Source organism: Papaver somniferum, chromosome 1, assembly GCF_003573695.1.
Source record: "Papaver somniferum cultivar HN1 chromosome 1, ASM357369v1, whole genome shotgun sequence".
Lineage (NCBI taxonomy): Eukaryota > Viridiplantae > Streptophyta > Magnoliopsida > Ranunculales > Papaveraceae > Papaver > Papaver somniferum.
The window spans coordinates 125,577,113-125,604,827 of NC_039358.1; the positions used below are offsets into that span (position 1 = coordinate 125,577,113).

General features: G+C 37.1%; 1 protein-coding gene across 1 annotated transcript; it reads left to right on the top strand.

Moving 5' to 3' along the window:
- The first annotated feature begins 22,984 nt into the window (after nucleotides 1-22,984).
- On the top strand, nucleotides 22,985-25,112 carry LOC113332542. The gene is made up of 4 exons (XM_026579090.1): nucleotides 22,985-23,285; nucleotides 23,369-23,572; nucleotides 23,668-24,231; nucleotides 24,677-25,112. Exons 1-4 carry the CDS (start codon nucleotides 23,033-23,035, stop codon nucleotides 25,054-25,056), a joined length of 1,401 nt encoding a protein of 466 aa, XP_026434875.1. The 5' UTR covers nucleotides 22,985-23,032; the 3' UTR covers nucleotides 25,057-25,112.
- Nucleotides 25,113-27,715: the final 2,603 nt, after the last annotated feature.

Below are 27,715 nucleotides of genomic sequence, written 5' to 3' on the forward strand. Positions count from 1 at the left end.
ATACTTTTATCTAGATTGAGTCTGACTGTCTAGTGGATTCTCTAGCAAGTATTTCGGAGTTAGTCCATACAGATTGTTAATCGAAATATTGGGTGGTGTTGTTAGACCCCCGTTTTTTCAGGTAGGATGCCAAAGGTATCAACATCAAGTTACAAAGAACAACAAGATGAGCATTATGAAGCCATACCCATAGTCGATCTAGCGTAGGTTCCAAGGAAAAGGGGTAGGCCGCCAAACGTATCAACATCAAGTGACAAAGAACAACAAGGTGGGCATTCTGAATCCATACCCATAGTCGATCTAGCGGAGGTTCCAAGGAAAAGGGGTAGGCCTCCAAATGTATCAACATCAAGTGACATAGAACAACAAGGTGAGCATTATGAAGCCATACCCATAGTCGATCTAGCGGAGGTTCCAAGGAAAAGGGGTAGGCCTCCAAAGGTATCAACATCAAGTGACATAGAACAACAAGGTGAGCATTCTGAAGCCATACCCATAGTCGATCTAGCGGAGGTTCCAAGGAAAAGGGGTAGGCCTCCAAATGTATCAACATCAAGTGACATAGAACAACAAGGTGACGACGCAAAGGTGGTGACAAACCCAAGTGATAGCAAAGTTGATGTAGTTTTAGTTCCAATGCGAAGGGGTAGGCCAAGGAAGTACGGATTCCCATCACATATAGAATACAATGCAAGTGTAGAGATTGCAGAGGATGGTTTGGATATAATCAAGTTAGAAAAGGGTAATATGAAGATGTATAAGGATCCCAGAACAGGTAGGACAATTAGAAGTTATCATACCAAGATACAGTCTTACATAGACCAACTTCCTGAGGTTATTCGCGAGTATATTGTGTATACGGATGATGTCGATGGGGATGGAAATTTTGTCTATCATGCTGTGACAGAACAATTAGGAATCTTTGACACGGCGGTTAGTAGAGGTATGACACTATGCTGATATGCTAGAACGAGGATGGCCGAACAACTTGTGAACAAGAGGAGCTTTTATGAGTAATTGCTTGGTGTAGGCGAGGGGTTTGATGATATGCATGCTCAAGTATTAGGGCCCGAGCAAGAGATAAACTTTCTTCCTTCTCAATATTGGATGAGAATGCCGCTTTGTGGGCATCTAGTGGCGGATACATTTAGATGTGTTGTTCATTATTTTACCCCCACCGTAAAAGTAACATTTACCCCAAAGTGGCAAAAAGGCGAAGGATCCCTTAAGAAGAGAAGAGTTTTTTTGGCGTTCGTGAACGGTAATCATTTCGTTATTCCAAAACTCAAGGACAATTGTCCATTGCCACCTGTTTGTGGGATGGTAAAAAACAAGGATCTAGATCCCAATATCTGGAAGGGATGGATGGCATTGTATGAGGAGAATCACCAATTTTGGGATGCGTTGGCCTTATCAAAGAAACCTCTTCAAGAGGAGGAGATTCAAGTTAATACGTGTGGAAGCGATGATGAGTAATTTCGATATATGTGGTTCACTAATACGCAACCTTTTGTTTTTTTGGAAGTTTGAATTGTAAACATTAAATCATATTTTGATGCCTTTGCCGGAATAGTTGTGTTTAATAATTATGACGCCGGAAATTTGGTGCCGGCATAGATTGTTGTTTTGAAATCATGCCGGAAATACAGAAAAACATCCTGAGAAATCAATAAATTCGCCGGCATAGAAGTTAACATCATAACAGTGCCGGTTTTCTGTCAAAACATATTTTCCAAGAAGATTGCAGACCACCGGCATAGTATCCAAACACAGTTGAATGCAGGAACTCTTTAATTTAGGAAACCGGCATTGATTTTACTCTTTTAGAGCATGCCGATACTGGAGAAAACTTAGAAATTTATGTGATCTTGCCACATTCAAACTCTGTAAAAGAGGTAATTTGACACAAGTTTATCAACATAATAAATATAATAACAATACTAGATTGTATACAAGAACAAACTCCAAAGTTATGTGGTTCCAAACCGAAAACAAATCAAACATAAACCAAGTTAAGCAAAGAGTTTAGCAAGACACACAAACAAACACATTGTTCATGACTCACAAACAAACATAAACCAACACTAGATTGTTCAAACCAAACTAATACTATAGAAGAAACACACGATCACTCGGTTCTTGGCTTCTTGTGTACCCTCTTCTTCCTTTCGCCCCACAAGTCTTTTGCCTCTGGATCTTCAATTTTGTCTATCTTTTGCTCGACGTTCTCCATTTCTTTCTGGGTCAGCACCTCTCATTTCTTGTTCTTTTTCTTAAAGAACTTTGACAAATTTCCAATTCGTTGACGTTGTTAAGGAAATTTTAAACATGTACTTAGTATGTTCAATTGTATAAGTTCATAGATATAGATTAAAAGAATAGTAATGAACAAGACGTACGTACCAACAACGTAACGAGTTGTAGAAGTGCGGGTACAGTTTCCGGAGTTGTGGAGGGACGTGCTGGTGGTGGAGGAACATCTACGATATCCGGGCGTACAACATAAGGATGCGAGAACTTCCGATGGCCTCTTAGGAAGGTTGGTTCACTCTCATAACCGTTCTCAGCCAATTCCCAATCAGCCCTATCCAACACAAGTCCTTGTTCTTACGTTTCACTCCAATGTGCAAGAATAGGTTTAGGGTCGTAAACTATGAGAGTATGGTTCTCATTTGATTGGCATTGAGGAAAGTCATGAGAGAATTTCTGATAAGATGTATCCGTGAGATCTTTCTGCTTGTACCCAAGTTGGCGCATTACATGGCGAGGGTTGTGCATAACAAATCCTTTTGGATGAAATAACGGTCCGTTGTAAAATGAAACATTGTCACGCCTTTGTAAGTAAACTCCTCTGGCATTCCTATATGAGTCCAACACAACATCTTGGACAACCACCGAGTCCAAAGCCAATCTCATTGCACATAACCGTTTCTTGTTATTAGGCCTCAGGGTATTGTTGAAGAAGTATTTCTGACCTAGAGGCCTATTCTGTTGATATTCAGTGAAAGCACTCAATCCTTTATACCGTATGAACAATTTTGGGAAGTGTTCATTAGCCCACACCTATGCCAATGAAATATCGTTCCAATTAAATGTATAAGAAAATAAATAATTGGAAACTAACAAATTTAATGAAAACGATCACAAAATAAGTAGTTCAGTATACCTGAATTACAGTGAAATTCCCATTAAATTGACGGGCGTTCGCCTTAGAAGCTCGACGCATTTCTGCCAAAAAATGTGCCAAGAAAGCAGTGCCCCATGAATACTCATGAACCTTTTCCAATGGATCCAATTATTTTAGGTTTTTCATATGCACCCTGTTACCATTAGCGTCAGGGAATATAGCGGAGCCCAAGATGAGCAACATATAAGCAGCGACAGTTTGCTGAACTTGTTCGGGATTCAATTCCTTGTTCTTCGTATTCCCAAACAATTCAACGAGTTTGACGAATGTGATAGTCTTTGTATGGGAACGGTTTGTCTTGTACATATTTTCCAAAGTGGGTTCCTTGTCCCATCCAAAGAACTTTTTAGTCAGCTCATAGATCTTATCCCATCCTAGGTTCTTAGAGTCATCTCCTACCTTAACGAATTTCCCAAGAACCTCAAGACCTATTATCCTTTGGACATCTTCAGGGATAATGGTCATCTCGCCAAAAGGAAAATGCATGGTATCAGTTTTACCATAAAACATCTCCAAAAAACAGTTCGTCGTGACGGTATCAATGGCCACATAATTTTTTATCGCGGGATACAACCCAGATGCTTTGACTACTTCTTTAAAAGCGTCACACTCAAGCTTCAAAGGCCATACATCCGATTGTTGATGGCGGCTAACACGGAAGGCTTTCTTTTGGTCCTATAAAAACACACCAAACTTAATTAAATTCACTCGATCACAGATAAATAATATAATAAGAAGATGCAAACGTCTTACATAAGTTTGATAGATCCAACGAGCCCAAGAGTATTTGTAAGAAAATAAGAGTTGCGAGTTTATCGGTTCACCCCAATGTTTGCCATCATCGTGGTCTGGAATTATGTCATATTTGTCAGGAAGGTGGGCTGGGGGTGCCTTTTCATTATCCTTAGGGGCTTCAACTCCGACATCAGTTTGTCCTAAGCCACCTGCTTGTGAGGATGAGCCACTTGCTCGTTCCGGTACAGGTAATTGTTCCCACTCATCATCATCATCACTGCTCGTTGAGTCGTTTATAGGTTGATCCCGAATTGTGACCTTAGCAATAGACGGATCACGACGGCTATGTCGAGAAGACTTACGTTTTGCTTCTACAACAACTTTGTCTTTTCCTTTGTTCTTTTGTTCTGCTGTAGACCTATGTTCCAACATGTAAACTGAGTTAAATAATCACAGCCGGCATATATATTGAACATAACATCAATACCGGGATCTGAGTCGGTATTCTAAATAATTAAAAATCCATGTCGGTTGTCTTGAATTTTAGACAGAAAATTAACAATTTTTGGTAAAGAAAACCAGCATAGTAAGTTCACATATCGACACTGCCGGCGCAGATGCCGGCATTGTAAGATAGATATTGTGTATGCCGGAACTATGTAATTTTAGTATAGAGTTTTTAACAAAAGAGGCTAATGAACACGGCATAGAATTGATCAAATATACAACGCCGAAAACTACAACCGGCATGGTATTCAGTTAAATATGCATGCCGGCAGGCTCATGCAATAAAATAGGGATTCAAGACATATAATCTGGCATGATTTTCAAATTGAATTCTACCGCGAATCAAACATGTTACAGCATTGCTCTGTTGAACCCACTAGCGTTGGTATGTCAAGTTAGTTGTCAATTTTAGTTTCCAAAATGCATTCTTGATTTAGCATACTAAAGATAGTTTCGGAGTAGTTTAGTTCGAAGAAGTTGAATCGAAGCTATCCTTAAAGGATGAAGATTGAAGATTGAAGGCTACAAGAAGACATCAACAAGTACTTCATCAACAAAGGTATGTGACTGATTTCATTTGGATTCTTTTTCAATTTTACCTTTCTAATCTATCGAGATAAATGCTCACTCTATAGAACAATTCCTATGACGGTAAATGTACATTTATGTATATATACTTGAGGTTATTTGATTCATGACTTCGGTGATAATAACCTTTATTCCTATAAATGATCTCATGTTATAGTGAATGAGCTTGTGAATCCAATGAGCCAAGAATCACTCAATTTCGAGTTATAACGATAAAGTTATGAGTGATTTAAGTTCATTAGTAGGAAACATTCCATGGGCTTTGGAGTGGTCCGCGAACTTGGGCCCAATACGTGACTAAAAGGGATTTTTGGTCAAGTTGGTGATGTTTCCTTATCTAGGCAAGTTAGCTATTGGTCCAAACACTTTTGATTACCATATTAAAGTGTTGTGATTCCTGCCTAAGTTAAAATGTGATTTATTCACATAAATATAATTTTTGTTAAATAAGTTATTTATTTAATTATTTTGGCAAGATTTTTAACTTAGGAAAGACTCCCATATTTAGGAGAGTCTTGTAAAAGGAAAATAGCTTTGCTTAGCTTCCAAGCTATTGTTCATTATAAATAAGGAGTTCGTGAGTTTACACGTTTTTCATCCCTTTGGAAAATTGGCGTAAGCTCTACAGGTTGTTTTCCACGTCTTCTGTTCTTGTGAACAAGAGTGAGATAAAAGTCTTTGTATTAGGGATCACAAAGCCAAGTTGGATTTAATCTTCGTGATTGATCATACAACTTGTAATATAGGTTTTTCACCTCTTGTCTATTCTAAGATTTTCTCTTCTGATATAAAACCATTCAAGAGTTGTTGATCATAAACCCTAGGTTTTGATAGATTTCAGTTTCCGATCATATACCAACACTTGTTAGTAGAAATCGGAGGCTAGAAAGAAAAACTTCTTTTGAGGCATCTCGTAAAAATCCTTGAGAAGTTTTAAACAAGATATATCTAGATTTATTCTAGTTGTTCTTGTTGTAGAGTTATTAGGTTTCTCTTCCTTTTATTTAAGAGTATAATAATCCCTAATCTACAAGTTTGTTTTGATATTACTTTTACCTAGTAATTTTTTTTATCAAAATAAACACAAGATTTCCAAAACCTTGATTTACATCTAAAGGGAAATCAAACCGGTGTTTTGTGCAAACAAAATATCGAATCGTATCAATCGTGGTGGTGTATCTTCTAAAGAGAGCCTCGGGTTCTACTAGAAGATTTGTGTGAAGAATTTCTAAAGAGGATTGGTATTCTGCTAGGAGTTATACAAGTGCTGAAGAAGGTATTACATCTAGTCCGAATAGGTAGTAGGAATTTGGTGTAACATCTTATAATCAGTGTGTGTTTATTCTGGACTAGGTCCCGGGGTTTTTCTGCATTTGCGGTTTCCTCGTTAACAAAATCTGGTGTCTGTGTTATTTCTTTTCCGCATTATATTTTATTTATATGATAAAAATATCACAGGTTGTACGTTAAGATCAACCAGTTCTTGTATCCGACCTTAGGGTTGTTGAGTAAATTTATTGACACTTGAACATTGATCTTTGGTATCGTTCAAGTTAATCCTCTTATATTCAATCGGGCTCGCAAATCCCTATTTGCTGATTGCGGATTGAATCAAGAGATAGAGATATAAAACTCTTTAATATACTTTTTATAGATTGAGTCTAACTGTCTAGTTGATTCTCTTGAAAGTATATTGGAGTTTATTTATTCAGATTTCCAAACGAAATATTGGGTGGTGTTGTTAGACCCTCGCTTTTTCAATTGGTATCAGAGCAGGCAAACACGCTAAGACCTCATAAGTCTGTGTTTGTAGAAATATGATTCTATGGACAGAGGTTCTATCTCTATAAACGTACCACCAGTCTTCAATGGAACGAACTACTTATGGTGGAAAATTGTTATGCGAGCTTTTCTTCAAGCACGTGATTTTCAATCATGGGTATACGTCGTTAATGGCTATGATGCTCCTGTTGTGGCAGTAGGACATGTAAACGTTCCCAAACCTATTGGTGAATATAGCCTTGCTGAGATACTTGCTGCAAAGCAAAATTCCTACGGTTTGAATGCTATTATCCATGCCATTATCCCAGATATTCAGCACCACGTGACTATGTGCAATTCTAAAGATGCTTGGGATATCTTAGAAACCGTATTTGAAGGGAATGCAGCAGAAAAAGAAGCGAGGATTCAATACCTAGCATCTGACTGGGAAAACCTTCACATGTCTGATGATGAAACCTTTGATGTGTTTGACCAAAGACTTTCTCAAATAGTTAACGCCTCGTTTGCATTATGAAGAACTATTCCAGAGAAAGACATTGTGTGCAAATTTCTCAGGTCTCTACCATCAAGATACGAGTCTAAGAAACATGCCATTGAAGAAGCAAACGATCTTTATACACTCTCCAAAAATACTCTTGTTGGAAAGTTAAAGATCTTTGATAATGAGCACGCAATAAAAGAGGTGATTTCTCTTAAAGCTGCAGACAATTTTGAATCCCCTAAGGATAAATCTGGTTCACCAGATACTAAGGATGTTACTCCACGAAAATTTAGAAAACTCTTGAGAGACAAGAAAAAGAGTTTTTCTAAAGTTACAAAATCTTCCATTGATGATGTACAATGCTATAACTGTTGTGGTTTCGGGAATCTTTCTTCAGTATGTCCTAGCTGGAGTCGTATACAATCGGCATATGCATCAGATTTTCCTACTCTTGATGATGGTCCTGAATTTTATAATCCTCAAAAGCTCATAGGAGAGGTTTCATTAGCTTCTGGAAAAATTCTTTCGGATACTGATTCTGATTCTGACGAAAAAGTGTTCCATGTTGATCCAGTTGTTAATAATCTTCTTAAAGAATGTCATCGGAAACTTTCGGAAGCTAATAGTACCATTTTCAGTGAGAAAGTTAAATATGACAGACTTCGTAGTCGGAATAAAGACTTGCAAGACCAACTTGATTCTAGTGGTGCAAGAGATTATCTCAACGAAATACGAAAGCTTAAAGAAGAAATTGTCGAAGGTCGATATCGGTAAATTACTCTTCAAGCAAAGCTAGATAACTTGGAAAACATTGAGATGAACTTGTTATTTGATTCGGAACGAGAAGATCTCAAAGTTCAATGTGAATCATCTAAGAATGATCTAGTTATTGCGCTTGAGAAGGTCAAAAGTTTGGAAGAAGAAAACTTGAGCTTAAAAGAGAGTTTGTCTAGAAATAACATCTCAGATAAATTAACCTCGATATTGGGAGCATGTAGAATTCATCGTGATACACGAGGATTGGGCTATGAAGGAATAGACGCTCCTAGTATTTGCAAAGAGGTAAAATTTGTCAAAGCTAAATATTCTTCTCAACCAAAACCTTCCACGGTTGACAAAAGTAAAGTATCTCTACCAACTACGGATGTCAAAAAGAAGAAATCCTGCCAAGCTCCAAAGCAAGCACATACACATTCAGGTAATACTAAACATAACTTTTTCCATTATACTAACGGAAAACCAGGTCACTTGCAAAGGAATTGCAGATTTCTTAAACGAGATAAAACCAGATATGATTCTGTTAGGATGACAAGATCTGATGTTCCAAACTGGAGAAAAAATGAGTCTCATAATATCAGTTCTTTCAGTATTCCCCCAAAGAAGTTTCACAATTATATTGGGGAGAAAAAGAAATATGTTGCTCCAAAAGCTGCTCAGAAATGGGTACCAAAGAAGACTAATAAAACAACGAGTACTATTAAGAAGGATCTCCCAGACAAGAATTTGACAAGGGATAACATCTTAAAAAGGTACAGAACATTTATTGAAAGTTTCAAGGAAGTTATTAAATTCCTAGACTTTATGCATGATTTTGTTTCGAATACCTGTCGTGAGCAAGATTTTGCTCACCTCAACACAACCTGATTGTGTTGAGAGTGCATCCTCGCCAAGAAGCCCTAATAAATGCGGTGAGGATTGCAAAAGAATTGGGGCGCACGCATTAAGTTGGGAAAATTCTGAATATGTGGAACAATTTATTGTTTCGAGCTGAGTTTAACTCGCTTATATATTCCTCTAAATATGTATTGGTAAGCTTTCGCTTCGATCAAGTTTATCTTTATCTAGTGACGAAAGTCATAATGTTTCAATCACTTTGGAAATTGCTCTGACGATAAAGGTCTGTGAATAACGACTGAATAACGTCCTCTGAGAATGTTTCAATGGTTGGAATGAGAGTTTAGGTCTATATAACCAATGATGGATATAAGCATTGTGTGGTAACACATATGTGCATAAGTGTTATTCCTTAATCCGAAGTTTTCGAACTTTGTTGATTGAGGGAAACCGAGGAATTGGCTTTGCCAAGTCCGCGAACCCAGTCCGCGAACTCAGTCCGCGAGCTGACGGAAGTTCTCTTACCGAGAATTTCTGCTGGGATTTCCAAAAACTCGTTTGCGTGTTTAGTCCGCGAACCTAGTCCGCGAACTGGCGGAAGTCTCTTTGTCGAGATTTTCTGCTGAGTTTGGAAAACTCTATCGGTTATCTTAAGTCCGCGAACTTGTTTGCGAACTTGAGTGGGTTATGATCTAAAGATGTGCTCTGAACATAAACTTAAAAGACTAAGGAATGCAGTATGCAAACCGTGGCTATAAGTTCATGAGCCGATTCAAGTGAATCGTATCATCTTTGTTTCAATTGTGTCTTGTGTAGTTACATAAGATCTCATAGCAATTGAACAAATCTCTAACTAGTTCATTTAAATCAATTGAACTAGTTATGGTAAAGAAGAATATGGTTAATATGGAAGTGATCATATGGCTAGATACCACATGTATGAGTCTTAATTACCTAACTTGATTTGTGATTGAAATTCTTAAATTCAACAGGTTAGAAGCAATTATCAAAGCCATGGATGTTGGTTTTTATTGTCAAAGAAACTTTTTCATACTCTTGTGGTAACCATTCTTGGTGTAAATCCTTGTGGAAAAGTTTATTCTTCCTTCTAAGCATATCAAGTCTTGTTTATACAAGTTTGTATGTTAGAAAAGATGACCACAATACTTGATCTTCATGATAACATATTGTGTATTGTTACCATGAGATAGTTCTAAACATTTTAGTAACATGATCTCATGAGAGACTTTCAATGATTGGTTCTTAAATCGTATCTCCTTGTAGGATTTCTAAGATCCATTATAAATCCTTCTCTCTGGAGTAAGGTCGTTCTTGTTTTTCTTTCGGGAATGACATCAAATGGGGTAGAGTTATTTTGAACTTGTGCTTAATGGTAATATCTTGCGGGGTGTGCGGCTGTGGAATTTTATAGGGGTTATCTTGTATCTTAAAACTCTTTGATGAATGCATTTAGCTTCGGCTTTATGACTGCATCTAAATTAAGTTGTATGTATTTTTTTCTTTTAGTCTATGAAATGTCTCTTGTGGAAATTTCATTATGATCCCGTTCTATTACCTTTGCCTATTTTATTGACAAAAAGGGGGAGAAATAATGTAGTTCACACTACAAATACATATGGTTTTCGGATCATTGTGTAAGGTGGAGTGGTTTCCATGATCGAGATGGAGTATTGACTAAGGGGGGTTATACATATCACCGTAGTATTATTGTCAAAGTTGTGATACAATGAAACTTTGATGCCGCGTAATAATACTATGATGGATCTTCAACAAGTACAAAATGAGCACACTCATAGTTGAAGAACCAAAGAAATCAAGCATGTAGGTTTTTGGTTTTGTCAAGTACAATCCATATGTAAAATGGTTTTGTCACTAAAATTGACAAAGGGGGAGATTGTTAGAGCATTGCTCGGTTGAACCCACTAGCGTTGGTATGTCAAGTTATCTGTCAATTTTAGTTGCCAAAATGCATTCTTGATTTAGCATACTAAATATAGTTTCGGACTAGTTTAGGTCTAAGAAGTTGAATCGAAGCTATTCTTAAAGGATGAAGATTGAAGATTCAAGGATACAAGAAGACATCAACAAGTACTTCATCAACAAAGGTATGTGACTGATTTCATTTGGATTCTTTTTCAATTCTACCTTTCTAATCTATCGAGATAAATGCTCACTCTATGGAACAATTCTTATGACAGTAAATGTACATTTATGTATATATACTTGAGGTTATTTGATTAATGACTTTTGTGATAATAACCTTTATCCCTATAAAGGCTCTCATGTTATAATGAATGAGCTTGTGAATCCAATGAGCCAAGAATCACTCAATTCCGAGTTATAACGATAAAGTTATGAGTGATTTAAGTTCATTAGTAGGAAACATTCCATGGGCTTTGGAGTGGTCCGCGAACTTGGGCCCAATACGTGACTAAAAGGGATTTTTGGTCAAGTTGGTGATGTTTCCTTATCTAGGCAAGTTAGCTATTGGTCCAAACACTTTTGATTACCATATTAAAGTGTTTGTGATTTCAGCCTAAGTTAAAATGTGATTTATTCACATAAATATAATTTTTGCTAAATAAGTTATTTATTTAGTTATTTTTGCAAGAGTTTTAACTTAGGAAAGACTCCCATATTTAGGAGAGTCTTGTAAAAGGAAAATAGTTTTCCTTAGCTTCCAAGCTATTGTTCATTATAAATAAGGAGTTCGTGAGTTTACACGTTTTTCATCCCTTTGGAAAATTGACGTACGCTCTGCAGGTTGTTTTCCACGTCTTCTGTTCTTCGGGAACAAGAGTGAGATAAAAGTCTTTGTATTAGGGATCACAAAGCCAAGTTGGATTTAATCTTCGTGATTGATCATACAACTTGTAATCTAGGTTTTTCACCTCTTGTTTATTCTAAGGTTTTCTCTTCTGATATAAAACCATTCAAGAGTTGTTGATCATAAACCCTATGTTTTGATAGATTTCAGTTTCCGATCGTATACCAACACTTGTTAGTCGAAATCGGAGGCTAGAAAGAAAAACTTCTTTTGAGGCATCTCTTAAAAATCCTTGAGACGTTTTAAACAAGATATCTCTAGATTTGTTCTAGTTGTTATTGTTGTAGAGTTATTAGGTTTCTCTTCCTTTTATTGAAGAGTATAATAATCCCTAATCTACAAGTTTGTTTTGATATTACTTTTACCTAGTAATTGTTTTTATCAAAATAAACACAAGATTTCCAAAACCTTGATTTACATCTAAAGGGAAATCAAACCGGTGTTTTGTGCAAACAAAATATCGAATCGTATAAATCGTGGTGGTGTATCTTCTAAAGAGATCCTCGGGTTCTGCTAGAAGATTTGTGTGAAGAATTTCTAAAGAGAACCGGTATTCTGCTAGGAGTTCTACAAGTGCTGAAGAAGGTATTACATCTAGTCCGAATAGGTAGTAGGAATTTGGTGTAACATATTATAATCAGTGTGTGTTTATTCTGGACTAGGTGCCGGAGTTTTTCTGCATTTGTGGTTTCCTCGTTAACAAAATCTGGTGTCTGTGTTATTTCTTTTCCGCATTATATTTTATTTATATAATAGAAATATCACAGGTTGTACATTACGATCAATCAGTTCTTGTATCCGACCTTAGGGTTGTTGAGTGAATTGATTGACACTTGAACATTGGTCTTTGGTTCCGTTAAAGTTAATCCTCTTATATTCAATCGGGCTCGCATATTCCTATTTGCTGATTGCGGATTGAATCAAGAGATAGAGATATAAAACTATTTGATATACTTTTTATAGATTGAGTCTAACTGTCTAGTTGATTCTCTTGAAAGTATATTGGAGTTTGTCTATTCAGATTGCCAAAAGAAATATTGGGTGGTGTTTTTAGACCCCCGCTTTTTCAAAACATGTAACTGAACTTCAAATTTCGATTTCAAAATTTACTTCTAGTGTAGTAGAAAGACTAAACAACCAAGTTTCACTTTGGATAAACCCTAAAAATACTTCAATTCAACATATACATCACTTACCGGAGAAATTGTGTTATTCTCGCCTCACCAACAGACTCTTCAGGCGCAGGCATTTCTTGCGCTTTTGATTTCGATTTACCACCATCATCAACTAATTCTTCAGGATTGGTTATGGGTTTTTCACGAGGTTTGCGACGACCCATTGTCTTTGGTATAGAAGATGAAACAAAAAGGGAGAGTGAATACAAAGGGAGATTGAATAAGTTCCTTTCTATAACCGTCACTTAAATAGAATGAAAGAGTTTTTAACCGACACATAAACTGTTATTAAGGATTTTATAACCGTCAAATAAGTGGGATAAAATAGTTTGTAACCGTCAAATTAGTGGAATGAAGGAGTTTGTAACTGCCACATAACTTGTGTTTGTAACCGTCAGGATGCCGGCATGGAATGATGGCACAATTCAATGCCGGCATTCTGACAATAAGTTTCAATTGTAACCACAAAACCGGCATAGTATGTTGATCACAGTTCAACGCCGGCGCCATAAACCGGTATTGTATATGGATATTTATCGATGTCGGTAGTGATTCTTGATTCATTATTAACGCATCTCCAAAAGGTTTAAGCAAGCAAACCGACCCAAATTGGGCTTCATATTAATACTAAGGAAATAAACTAAAAAACATTAAACACATAAACAACGTTACGCATAAACATTAAACACATAAAATGAAAGATCTCAAGCTAATTGCAACTAACATCATTTCTTGGTACGAGATTCAACAAACAACGCAGCTTCGAAATGCCTAAAAGGCTCTTTTCTCCATTTGGTATATGCGGACTGAGATTGATACCTATTATCTCGGTATCTTGCGAGAAACTCGTTGTATTTGCGACACAATTTTATGAGGGAAATTGTCTGATGCGCTACAAACTCATCCCCGTAATCCATTTTGCGTTTTTTGCACTTACCGTCCACGAACTTCGTCATATAAGGACCATCCGCAACAAGACCCCAAAAAAGGTGTGAAGGGCGGTGATCTTCCGGGAAATCTGATACTATGTAGTAATTTTTAATCCATTGGGTTTCTTCCTCAACATCCTCTTCAATCTTCGCTTGTTTTACACGTTCGTATATTCTCTTTGTTTCTTCGCGATACATTGCTTCTTTTGCTGCCTCTTCTTCTTCTTCTTCTTCTCTTTTCCTTCTAAGTATCTCTTTTTCCATTGCGGCAATTGACTTGGTGGTTTTCTCCTTCCTTTTAAGTTTTTCTAGTATCATGGGAATTGAGTTGGTGGTGGATGATGATTGATTCCCTATCGGAGTGGATTTTTTTTTCATATAAAAATTCTCTGAAATCGGTAGTTCGTGATTTCTTTGCCATGAGAGAAATGTGTTGGAGCTCACCTATTTTATTTTATTTTTGAGGTATCAACTGCAATAGGTGTATCCAATTTAAATAGATGAGGACACAATGGCTCTTTTTCACTTTATAGTTCCGACATTGTCAGTAACTTAGATCCCACGCAGGAAATGGTCTTTACTGGTTTATGGTTCAAAAAAAATAGCCGTTATGCATTGAATGCTCTATTCCGGCAGTGTACGTTAGATTTTCGACAATGCCGGAATCAATTGCCGGCACACTAATGTATATAACTAAAAATCCGGAACATTGTTTATTGCACTCAGAATTTTGACACTGAATTCCGGCATACAATAATATAGAGTATATATAAGATCTACGCCGGTACCAGATACCGGCATGGAATTATGTAAACATAGTATGCCGGAAATGTAACTTATTTCAAATGTAATCCTTGTCGACGGGACAACGAATGCACTTAGCATGTGCATAAAGCCTTTGAACCCCTAGGCGAACCTAGTGGACGAGTTATAGTCTCGTGAGGGTTTACATAGAGATCTACCCACAAAACCTACAGTAAAATTTCTAAAGCCATCAATCTTCGTCCGAGGACGATACACTCTCCATCATCTCCGGGGAATACTCCGGGATTTTGGATTCCATGAATTGGTAGCTTGCGTCGAATGCGAATGCTTCCCCCTTTTCCTCCAAGTAGCGCGCTTTGACGACTTCATGCTACAAAAACATAACACAAACATACTTGGTTAGTGGTGTTTAGTAGGAAGATCAAACAACATGGATCACGTAAAATAAACCACAACAATACTTACAAATTGGTCAATGTACAATTTAAAGTGGGGATCGTTGAAAATTGGTTTTTGGATTTCTAAATAAGCAAGTATCGCACTTTCAATGACTTGGTGCCTATCATGAATCTGTTGAACACTTCTTTTATTCGAATTCCCAAACTCTTGCATATATTTGTTGTATACCTTACCCCAAAAGGTTACGGAATCCACCCTTACGGAGGACTGCCTCCTAGCTCGAGTTTCCGCGTACCAAGCTTTGGTGATCGCCAAATCTTCATTTGAATCAAAGGATGCCATTGCTTTGTATGTTGAGGTATTGGGAGAGTTAGAAATATTATATAATGATATCAGCTTTGGAGAGTATATGGAACCAGGTGTGTGTTGTTTTGTAGGGAGAACAAGTGTATTTATAGGATGGTGCCCAAATATGGCCGTTATTGTCCTCAATCAATGAAGTTGTACTTGCAAAAATTTGAATTTTGAATTTGTCGGCATAGTAATAAGGATAAACGACGCGCCGGAAAATGGAGCCGACATTGTGTCATCTATAACATCAATGCCGGTACATGGTTTATTATACACAAAACCATATAATTTTTGACAGTATATACCGGCATGTAATAAATATATAAGATCTACACCGGTACAGGATACCGACATGGAATTATGTAAACATGGTATGCCGGAAATTTAATTTATTTCAAATGTAATCCTTGTCGACGGAACAACGAATGCACTTAGCACATGCATCAAGCCTTTAAACCCCTAGGCGACCCTAGTGTACGAGTTATAGTCTCGTGAGGGTTTACATAGAGATCTACCCACAAAACCTTACGAAATACCTAACCAAATGCCCTAAAAACCTAAGAAAACACCACTAAACTATAAATCTTCTTAAGAAGAATCCCTCTCCGATTCACCCAGCTGGTGGTACTCCGTGACTTTGGTTACAATATGGTTGACGTTGGCTTCAAACATGAATGATTCCCCCTTTTCTTGTAAGTAACGCGTTTTCACGGCTTCATGCTACAAAAACAACACACAAACTTCGTTTGTTACATAAAATTTGCAAACGAGTAGATTATGTCGAATTAATCATAAAGATACTTACGAGTTCTTGAGGGGACAATCTATTGCGGGTAGCGTGATTGATCTGGTGTTTCATTTTTAGATACTAAACCACCGCATTTAGGATGATGTCGTGTCGTTCCTCGATTTGTTTGGCAGTTCTTCCTTTCGGGTTACCGTAATCGTGAATAAATTTGTTAAAAATCTTCAACCACATGGAATCCCACGTGTTGTTATCTATAGTTGAAGGACGAGTTTCGACGTACCATGCTTGGGTGATTGCTAAATCTTCATTCGAGTAGAACGATGCTATTTGTTGTATATGGGATTAGGTACTATACTAAGCTATTTATAGATAATTATTCTAGGGTTTGTAAGTTAAGAGGATCAAGGAGATATATAAGAACACACGAGTTTTGGACTTTTGGGTCCAAGTATTAGCTCGCTTTATATAGAGAAAAACCTCAACGACTATTTTTTTTTGAAAATCACCAAAACCGGCATTGAAGTAATTGTGACATAAGATGTCGGCACCAAGTTCCGGTACAGTTTTGCCATAACACAAACCACCCACCAAATAAAAAAAATCTTTCTCTCAAGAAAGCAAGCACAGTTAAAGCTTCACAAGGGATGGGAGATTCACCATCTAGCTCTATTTGCAAAGTAAGTAGATTAAACATTACTAACAATATAATCTTCACTTCTATGACGCATAACTAATATAATCTTCTCTTACAGAGTCATCATTGCAAGTGTCAAATTTGCAAGTCACCTTCTCATCTAACCATGGTCTGTCCTTTTATTTATTCAAAGTGTAGAAGTTGTGATGGGACACGCCGGTTTTGGATTGCAAAACTGATGATGATGAAAATGGAAGAATATTTCTAAGGTGTTTGAATCACCCGAAGTGCGATGAGTTTCAATGGTTTGACAAAGTTGTTGAACTAGCAGAGTCAAGAGAAAACCACAAGGGCCAATGCAAGCCTATCGATGGGTATGATGGGTGTTATATGAAGGGAAAGGAATATGTTTAAAGAGAAGAAGAACCAATGAAGATGATCCTTGACACCCCCATCCCGGACGATGTCTTCGAACAGATTCGGGAAACGCTCAAAGGTTCCTCAATTGTTGAAAAGTGATGGAAATAGATAATCTTTAACCAAATGTAATTCATTCTATGTTTTTTAGCATGTTTTAATTTAAACTTTCAAATCCAATGTAATAGACTACTTAGGAATGAAATAAAAGAGCATTCGAAATGGATTTATACTCAAAACTAGCAGAGTGCCGGCATAGAAGCAACCAAGCTTACAGTGCCGGTTTTCTGTCAACTATGAAAATTTGAAAAAAGTAATAAAACCGGCATAGATTTTAGAAAAAACGACTATGCCGGTACCTTCCCATTTCTATACAGGAACATGAAATTTTTAATTTTCTAGTTCCGGTATGGTTTTATAAAACATTTCATTGCCGGTACTAGGAACCGGCAATGAACTGTAATTTTCGTGCATGCCGGAACCAGTACCGGCGTTGTTGAACCTAAGCTTTTCCATGCCGGCAGCAGTCGTAAATAAATCTTGCAAAAATAGTATTTCACTAGAAATCTAAACATGTTCAACATAAAGCAATCACTAGAAATCTAAACATGTTCAACATAAACCAAACAACTGGATTCTGCTTAAATGTTCTTAATCCAGGTATCATAAACTAAAAGCAAACCAAACAACTAAAGAGTTAACCATGAGGTACAAACGAAAACAAGTTCGAAATTGTTGAAGACGTAACAACCACCATCCAGAAAAATAAACACAACTAAATAGTTAATCGCTTGGTCTTTTGCTTCTTTTGTGCCGGTTTCTTCTTAATTTCCCCGAACAAATCTCTTGCACTAGGGTCGGTTTCTTCAATTTTATCAAGCTTTTCCACGACTTCCTTCATTTCTTCAAGGGATAGCACCTCTCCTTCCTCGTACTTGCAACCTAACATCATCTTTTACTTGCCAAGCCGACGCCACTAGTTTCATACATACAACACATAATTAGTATATATATGCTAATATAAGATTATGTGTACATTAAACGACTAAGTAATTAACAATACTTACTAGCAATCCAACGGTCTTATTAATTTGGGCGATCGTAGGTGGTGCCTGTGCGGGAGTTGGAACGGGAGGGTGTTTTTGGGGTGGAACTTGGACGTCATCCGGGCGGAAGATAAAAGGATGTGACCGTTGCAGGTAATCTTCCATGTAGTTAGCATCAACCTCATCACCTTTTTACGCAAGCTCCCACTTATCCAACTGACTAATATCTACCAAACGACGTGGTTCCCTATCCCTCCAATATGTTAGATCCGGTTTTGGATCAGACTCTACATGCAACCGATTAGGAGTTGAAAAGCACCGAGAAAGGTCAAGAACAAAACATTGAAAAGAGTCTGTCTCGAAATGTGATAATTGCTTATATCCAAGTTGGCGCATCACACGTGTAGGATTGGCCATAACGTATCCTTTTGGGTGGAACAACGGCCCATGGTAGAATGCAACGTTACCAAACCTCAAAACTTGGTGGTTTCCTCTAACCTCCTTGTAAGGGTCGAACACAACATCTTTGGTACTCATCGCGTCCAAAGCCAATCTCATATCGATCGGTCGACCTATTTTACCGGGCTTCAGAGTATTGTTGAACTCGTATCTCTTAGCTATAGGCGTATCGGGTTCGGGAAGGTCTTTGATCTTCAAGAAGGTCCAGTCCTTGAACAAGGTTTGGAAGTGTTCATAAGCCCACACCTATTCCAATGTGAAGCAATAAGTTTTGTTTCTAAGTTCACGATAAGGGTACATGTGAACAATATACATAATAACATAAGTTTAAAAACAAAATTACCTGCAGTAGAGTGAAATTCCCGACAAATTGGTTGGTTTTATCCTTAGAGGCCCTTCTCATCTCCGTCATCAAATGTGCCATTACCGTGGTGCCCCAAGAATACCCATATACATCTTCCAACGGATCCAAGTACTGAAGGTAGTTCGCACTAACCTTGTTGCCATTAGTGTCAGGGAATACTCTACTGGCCAAGATGTATAACAGGTACGCAGCGGCAGTATAACGAATTTGTTTAGGTTCCCATCCGTCCTCCAAACTTCTTTGATTTTTGTTTTCAAACTTCTTCTTAAGCAGCGTCAACTTGATTGTCTTTGTCTTACCAGACGTGGATTCATAAAATCTCTCCACATAAGTTTTGTAGTCCCAACCAAACAGCTTGTTAGTCAGAGCGTGCAACTTCAACCATTCTAGGTCCAGAGACTCAACTCCTTCTGCAATTGATTTGCCGATAACACTCAAGCCTAGAATGTTCTGAGCATCTTCAGGGATGAAGGTCATCTCCCCTAAAGGGAAGTGCATGGTATCGGTTTCACCATGATACCTTTCGACGAAGCAATTGACAGTCACGGAATCAGGATTCACATAATTTTCAATCAAAGCATATAGACCATAATCCTTTACTATTTGTTGGACCTCTTCACATTCCTCAGACAATTTCCAACAATCTGCGGCTTGGTTTCGGCAAACACACGCAACCTTCTTATGATCCTACAATTAGGAGACAATACAATTAAGATATTTTACATAAATACACAACAATACATATGCACAAGATAAAAAATGATTACATAGGTTTGATAGATAGTACGAGCCCACGAGTGCTTGTATCCAAATAGTGTTTTCAGTTCCGGAGCTTCACCCCAAATTCTACCACGTTCAAGGTCAGGTATCATGTCATTAATATGAGGAAGGTGTGAACCTTTAACTCTCACTTTGCCTTTGTCCTTCTTGCCATTGCCTTGTATTGGTTGTTGACTTGTCCCACCAACTTCGCTTTGGATTGCTAATTGACTTGGAAGAACCACATTATCTTCATCCTCACTTTCCTCTTCATCTTGCTAATCTTGATCATCGTTCTCACGGATTACAACTCGACTACGGTCACCACCATTCTCCCTCTTGTCTCAGCCCCCAAACGCTTTTTACGACCTTCATCTTTCCCTCGAGGAGGGAGAGATTGAGGAGTATCAAGACCGTCCTTCCTTCTTCTCTTAGTGACCGCATCTTTAGTTTTTCTTTTGTTAGCTTCCTTAGCTTTTGACATATATCATAAGCACATGAAATGAATGTGAGACAACTCACTTTCAGTTTTTGTACCGGTATTGACTTACTTAAACTAACCACGCCGGTTAAATGTTCCGGCAGTGAACATTGACTATCGAGAATGCCGGTAGTCATATGTAATTCTCCTGGATATCAAAAGACTACTACCGGCACTCTCGAAATAAATCAATTCCATGCCGTAACTTTGTACCCGAAAACAAATCAACCTAAAATCTATGCCGGTATAGGTGACAAATTCTTAAGTTTTCCTGTATGTTTTAAGTCCACTACCGGCATGCTCGAATTATTAAAAAAGAATGCTGATACCCAAAACCGGCATATAATGCAACCCAAAATTTATGTCGGTACTGGTGACAAATTCATAAACTCTCCTGTATGTTTTAAGTCCACTACCGGCATACACGAATTATTATTAAAGACTGCCGGTACTAAAAATTGGCATAGACTTCGACCCAAATTCTATGTCGGTAGGGAAAATTCAGTTTCAGGTGAATCTGGGGTTGGAAACGGCATTGCATTCATCCAAGATTGAATGCCGGAACACAAAACCGGCACTGTATTCATACATATTTCAGTGTCGGTACTCACCGAAACTCAACTGTTTCAGTTAGGGTTCGCGATTCTAACCTAAACCCATTGCTATAGATCGATTTAAACACTCATAAAGTAGTTTAAAATCACTTACCTTCTCACAGAAGCCATGGTTGCGAGAGGTTGATTGTCTGAATCCGCTGCTTATTCTTCTTCTTGCTCTTGAGCAATCTTAGCAATTCTTTGTTCGTGTTTTTGTTGACCTATCGATTTTGATGATTGGGCATTTATTTTCTTTCGTGGAGGCATTGTTTATGATTTGGGTAGGTTAATCGACGAAGGAATTTTTGAATCGATGATTAATCGATGAAGAACGGATGAAGAACGATGAAGAAAATTTTCTTTTCAAAAACCTAACCCTCGGTGCCGGAACTGATTTGAGAATGGGGGATAAATGGTTTGGTTTTTGATTTTAAGTTTTAGTAGAAAAGATATAATGATCTTTTCATAATGTTTCTAAATTAATCAAATGGTATTTTAGTATTTTCATACCCAAAAATCACCCCTTAGCACACACCATGGGCTGGGGGAAGTAATCATTATCCCCCAATTACTTTTTTATCCCCCAATTGTGCGTTCTAAATTAAGCAGTAATGGTGGTTTTGATGGTGGGTGGTGGTGGTGGATCGGTTGTGGGGATAATGGTGGTGGGTATTGGTGAGACTGGTGGAGTGGTGACGATAATGTGGTGGTTGAAGAAGTAGTGGTAGTAGGGTGAGAAAATGTGTCCTAAGATAGGTAAATTATCCAGTCACCCTTGATTAATTTTTCTTTGTTTTGTTTTAATTTGATTTTAGTTTTCAAATTATTTTTTTTATTATTTTTAAAGGCCAGATTTTAAAAATGAAACCTATAAAAGAAAAATGAAACCTATAAAATAATTGACCAAACACAAGGTTACACGCGAATTAATTGTAATCGGTTCAGTTACCTATTATCATCTCTCTGTATTCCCCTTTTTTTGTCATGGTTTCTGTTTCTGTCATTATTTCTCCCCTACTTCATGGGATTAGGCAAGGCTACACGTGGATTAATTGTAATCGATTCAGTTTCTCACATCTTTCTTTATTCTCCTTTTTTGCCATGATTGATGTTTTTGTCATTTCTCCGCAATTTCGCGCAATTATGCATGCTTGAGAAATAGTTCATGATAATAGGTAAAGAGACAAGAAAAGAAATGGATCAAAAATTAAATATTATTATAAATTTTAGGAAAATTAATAAACACATCTATGCAAATTGGGAACCCAACAATTTATATATAAAAAAAAATTAAACTCTAATGCTAACAAATTTTGCAAGATTAATCTAATTGATTTTAAAGTAATTTCAGGTGTTTTTAGTTTTGTTACAAGTTTGGTGAATGACCTTTGATGATATTTTTTTGAAGTAGTGAACGAAGTAATGCTCTACTGCCCATAGGATTTGCTCTAACGATTAACTATGTTTGTCCCAAAGGGTTGTATGACTTACATACACGATATTAAAAGATTCGAGGATAAGGACATGTTTACTAACCAACTCCTCAAAACATTTAGACCTGGATCGATCGGTTCGATTTTTCTCAGACAATTACGACATGTATGAATCGATGGATACATTTGTAACGACACGGGTTGAGACCTAGTACATATATAGAATGTGTAAATTTTATAATAAGTTATCTATATTTATTTTATTTCTTCATAATAAATTTTAAATAAAACAAATTCATTGGATTATCCGTTCCCAATTCATTCATCCGTACATCATTGAATACAAATCCATTGGATATGGGATTGGATGCATATGCCAATTTGAAATCCGTAATGCATTGGATTGGATGCGGATGAGGTAAAAACGGGACCATGCTCACCCCTAATTAGTCCATGGTAAAATTCTGCTCCCCCATAACAAGATTTCTACTATGAATTGCACTCTACTCTACACAAGTACACATGCATCCAACGAGTAAGCAAGTTTTGTACAAGACAAATGTCGCATTGTAATTGAATTTAAAACTTCGTCGTCCCACAAAGCTAAACTAGTCGCGTTTCTGGAAAGGCTGTATATATCCCCGCATCTCATTCGGCTCTCAGTTAAAAAAGAGAGACCAATTCAATACCCAAAAAAAAAAAATTAGAAGGAAAACAACAAGAAGGAGAACCAAATGAGGATGAAGAAAACCTTCGCAACACCTCTTTTATTCCAATCAAAACTAGTCTGTTTCTCTCTTGTTTATCTCTTCACAACTCTATTTCTTGCTCTGTATTCATCGCTTTCTTCTACTAAATGTATGTTCAGATCTTCACCCTTTGATCCGATCCAAACTTCACTATTCTCTTACCCTACCACTTATGGTGAACACAAATATGCAATCCCAACCGTCCGTTCTTCATGCAATTCCCCTGTTTTCTTCTCAGGTTTCAATTCCTCTTCATTTCTCTGTAGATTTTTAATCTCAATTCTGTCTTCTCATTAATGGGTTTTTGTTTCTTATGTTTAGATTATTGGGTCGTATTGAAAGAGATCGAAGATCTCATGCAGAATTCTTTCTCTTCATCATCACTTCCAAAATACATGTCACGAAACGGAAATAGTTTTGGCGGAAATTTTAGTATCCAAGAAAGAATGTCTTATTATAATCATGTAGACGATGAAGTCGAAGTTCCATGTGGATTCATGAAGGAATTTCCAGTTAGTAACCATGGTTAGTACATTACAAGTTTTCAATCTTGATCATGTTTCATTTAACATTTTTGGTCTTTTGTTGAATTTAATTGATTTCAATTCTGATGATATCAGACAGAATTGCCATGGAAAGTTGCAAGGGAGTAGTGGTAGTGTCAGCTGTGTTCGGCGACCACGACAAAATTCGGCAACCTAAGGGACTTGGATCAAAAACCCTAGAAACTGTATGTTTCTTTATGTTTGTAGATGAACATACTTACAAAGGTCTTAACTCACATAACCTCCTTACAAACACAGCCGAGCAGGAACAAAATTTAGGTGCATGGAGAATAGTTAGAGTTTTCGGAGAACTTCCTTACACAAATCCTGCAATAAATGGAGTTATACCTAAGCATTTAGTACATAGACTGTTTCCCAATTCACAATTTAGTATTTGGTTAGATGCTAAATTACAGTTAATGGTAGACCCTTTGTTGTTGATACATTCTCTTGTCATAACGGAGAACGTCGACATGGCTATCTCTAAGCACCCCTTTTTTATTCACACATTAGAAGAAGCTATGGCTACTGCAAGATGGAAAAAATGGTGGGATATTGATTCATTGAAGAACCAAATGGAAACTTATTGTGAAAATGGAATGAAGCCATGGTCACACAAGAAGCAACCTTATCCTTCAGGTATACATCCATTTGTGTCAATGAATTCTTAAGACATTGCTTTCTTCTTAATCCAAGTATCTAACTTTAGTTTGGTGTAGTGATAGTTATGTTCTTGGAGATTCAGTCTTGCATAACTTTTAGCTTTTAATTATGAAGTTGATGAAGTATTGGTTAAGTTTTCTGGAGTACTGTATAGACTTTTTTTAAGGGGTGTCTGTTGAGTAAGAATTTGCATCCTCACTAAGTTTTAAAGCTGCCTAATTCTTCTTAAAAACCGGCTTTATATGGGAAAAGTTGGCCTACTCTATAAACAGAAAAAATCCCAGGTTGCACAGGCAATGCATGACTCTATTTAATTGTCCTCTCAGCGTTAGAGCACGGGCCATGACGTGATTGAGTAGGGTTGGAATTGACATACTTCAATTTTTTGAAGTGTTCTTGATATACTTTTTTGTGTTTGCAGATGTACCTGATACAGCATTAATACTACGAAAACATGGAGTTGGAAATAATCTCTATTCATGTCTGTTGTTCAATGAATTGGAAGCGTTTAACCCAAGAGATCAACTGGCTTTTGCATTTGTTAGAGATCAAATGAGCCCAAAGTTGAAGATGAATATGTTTGAGGTTGAAGTGTTTGAACAGATTGCCATTGAATACAGACACACCATTAAACGTGTTGGTGGTGGAAGTGGACAATCAAAGAATGTGGGATTAAAAACAAAAATGGCCACCTCTTCTTTAAATTTACTACCGCACAATGAGACTAGCAATAGAAATGGAAGGAAGTGTGAGAAGTATCTATTGGAAATGTGGGGAGAGGTTTCCCATGAATTGAATTGATTATCATTTATTTCTTTCTACTGCCTACATAATACAAATTGACAAATTATCTAGTAGTAAAAAAATGAAAGTAGAAATCTGAGATTCTATACACGGTTAAAACGTCTCTAACCTGTTCAAGGGGAAGGTTTGGTGGGATGGGTCTGCCGAAGGGTAAGCCTATGAAAAACACAATGCAGCGCTCTAAATTTATTTTACAGAAACGCTCTAGCTTTGATCAACTTGGATTACCACAAAAAGAACATACTTGTATAAACTTGGTTCCAGTTTTCTAGGATATCCAGGGAAACCTATACGTCAAAGCAGATTGCTTCCAAATGTATTGTATTTGAATGTTTGGTGCAGGGTTGAGCCCGTGATACCTTTCAATTGTGACGGCGAATGTAGTTAGTTGATATCACGTTATACAAAGCGGAAAATTAAGCGGGTTTCACGTCCAGGCTCAATAAAAACATTTGCTTAGCTATGACAAAAAATTTTACAAAAATGCAACATGCCTCACCAAACAATTGTTGGATATTTTCAATATATGTTTGCCGCTATGAACGGGGAGTCCGGGGGAGCGGCACCCCAAGCAAAGTGCAAGACAAGACAACATCTCGTAGATTTTTTTCTGGTTTTGAAATTCAAAACCTAATTCGTTTTTTTCCAGAATTTTTTACGGACGCGTCTTTTCCTATTAATGGATGCCTTTTGAAAGCGTTTGTTGGAGATGAAGAGGCATCTCCAAAAAGCATGAATTCCTCTATAAATTGCGGAGGCTTTCTCCCAGTTCAACATATCAAAAATCTTTAAGCATCATCAGAATCTCATATTGTGTGTTCTTGGTTGGGTCAAGGTAGTACAACTCTCGAATCCAACAAGTTGTTAGGGCTTCACAGTATCTTGAAAGCATTATTTAATTGATCAATTATACTCGCCAATTTTTTTGGAAGGGTCAAAATAATTGCTAAAAAGAATCGCATGGCTTTGAAATCAATGATACAATATTCTTTTCCGTTCTTTGATTTCATCCTCTAAAGCCAAATTTCCAATAACAATTTGCCCCGTTACAAAAATTTCCAAAAGATACTGGAGACAGGATCATGATTGTTCATCCGGGACTCACCGGGGGCTCCAACGAATTTATCATCCAAGATAAAAAGTTTATATTTGAGTCACGTCATGGGAAAGAAAGTGGGGGATGATTAGAGGAGGCATCTAGCGGCTTCCGAAAGTTTAAATGGCTTTAAGAAAACCTGTTGGATGATATTAATTTTCCAACTCTAACATGAAATCTGAAAGAGACATCTTCGTCGTTAGATCAATTATTTTAAACCGGTGGATGGTGGTAATTAGGGCTGTTCATGGTCGGTTTTGGTTCGGTTTCTAGCCAAACCAAAACCGAAACCAATATTATTGGTTTCTAAAAATCTAAACCAAACCAATCCATTAACCATTGGTTCGGATTCCAAATGGTTCCAGTTGGTTTCGGTTTGTCCCAGTGGTTTTTGGTTAACCAATAATTATGTCAAACCAAAAAAAAATACACAAATTTACAGATAAAAAAATCGTAGTTGCCGATAGTATTGGTTTACACAAATATACAAACAAAAAAAAAATCAAGAATAGTTAAAGCTTACTCTAATTCTAGAGATCAGATGAAGATATATAATATATCTTAATTTAGATATTGACAAATAAAAAAGAAGGAAGACGGGAAGAAAAAAGTCGAGTGGCAGCAGCTGTAGTTGGGGGTGGAGAAGGGAGGCGGCTGAGAGAAGGAGAAAGAGAAAGAGGGAGAGTATCATAATGAAATATTAGATTTAGGGTTTCTATCTATCCTCTAAACTAATGGGTAGAATCTAATACTTTTAAATCGACGGTAGAAATTAAGTTTAAAAATTAATCGGTTCCCCAATGGTTTTTGGTTCGGTTTTCAGGTCAAACCAAAACCAAACCAGTAATGTCGGTTTTTCAACATCTTTTACCAAACCAATCCAAATCTAAATGGTTTGGTTCGGTTTCTTGCTTATTGGTCTGGTTCGGTCGGTTTCCAACGGTTAACCGACACCATGTTCATCCCTAGTGGTAATCTTCCAACTCTAACATGAAGTCTGGAAGAGACGTCTCTGTTGAAAGAGTATTTGAGAATCGTCGTCACTACCTCGGTGTTACCTACATCTCATGAACAATTGAGGAAATTATGAACAATATTGATATAGTGGTGTTGATGGGTAAAAATGATTTGCTGGTTTTTAAGGAAAAATGAAGGGTTGTGCAATAGTCGAATCCTCAATTGAGACATAAACTTTAACAGATGCATTGCATGGGAGTATTTTGAGTTCGAGAGATCAATTTTTAAGACTCCAGCCTAACTAAGACGATGTCCATTCCTGGGTCAATTCGGTCGCAAAGAGGGATGAGGCTCGATCTATAGGACGGAAGCTGAGAATTGTGTGAGACCAATGATGATTGAAGGATTGTGGATATGTTGGAGACTTCTGCAAGTTTGATGATCTGTTAGTGAATTCTGATCAGATTAATTGAGTTATATTTAGTTGTTTTCGGCGGAGATCCATTGAGTTGAGTTAAGTTGTGTCCAGATAAGTTATCAAATCATAGATTGATTAACCTATTTATATTGCAGAAGTATTTAATACATTGATCTCCAGTAAGT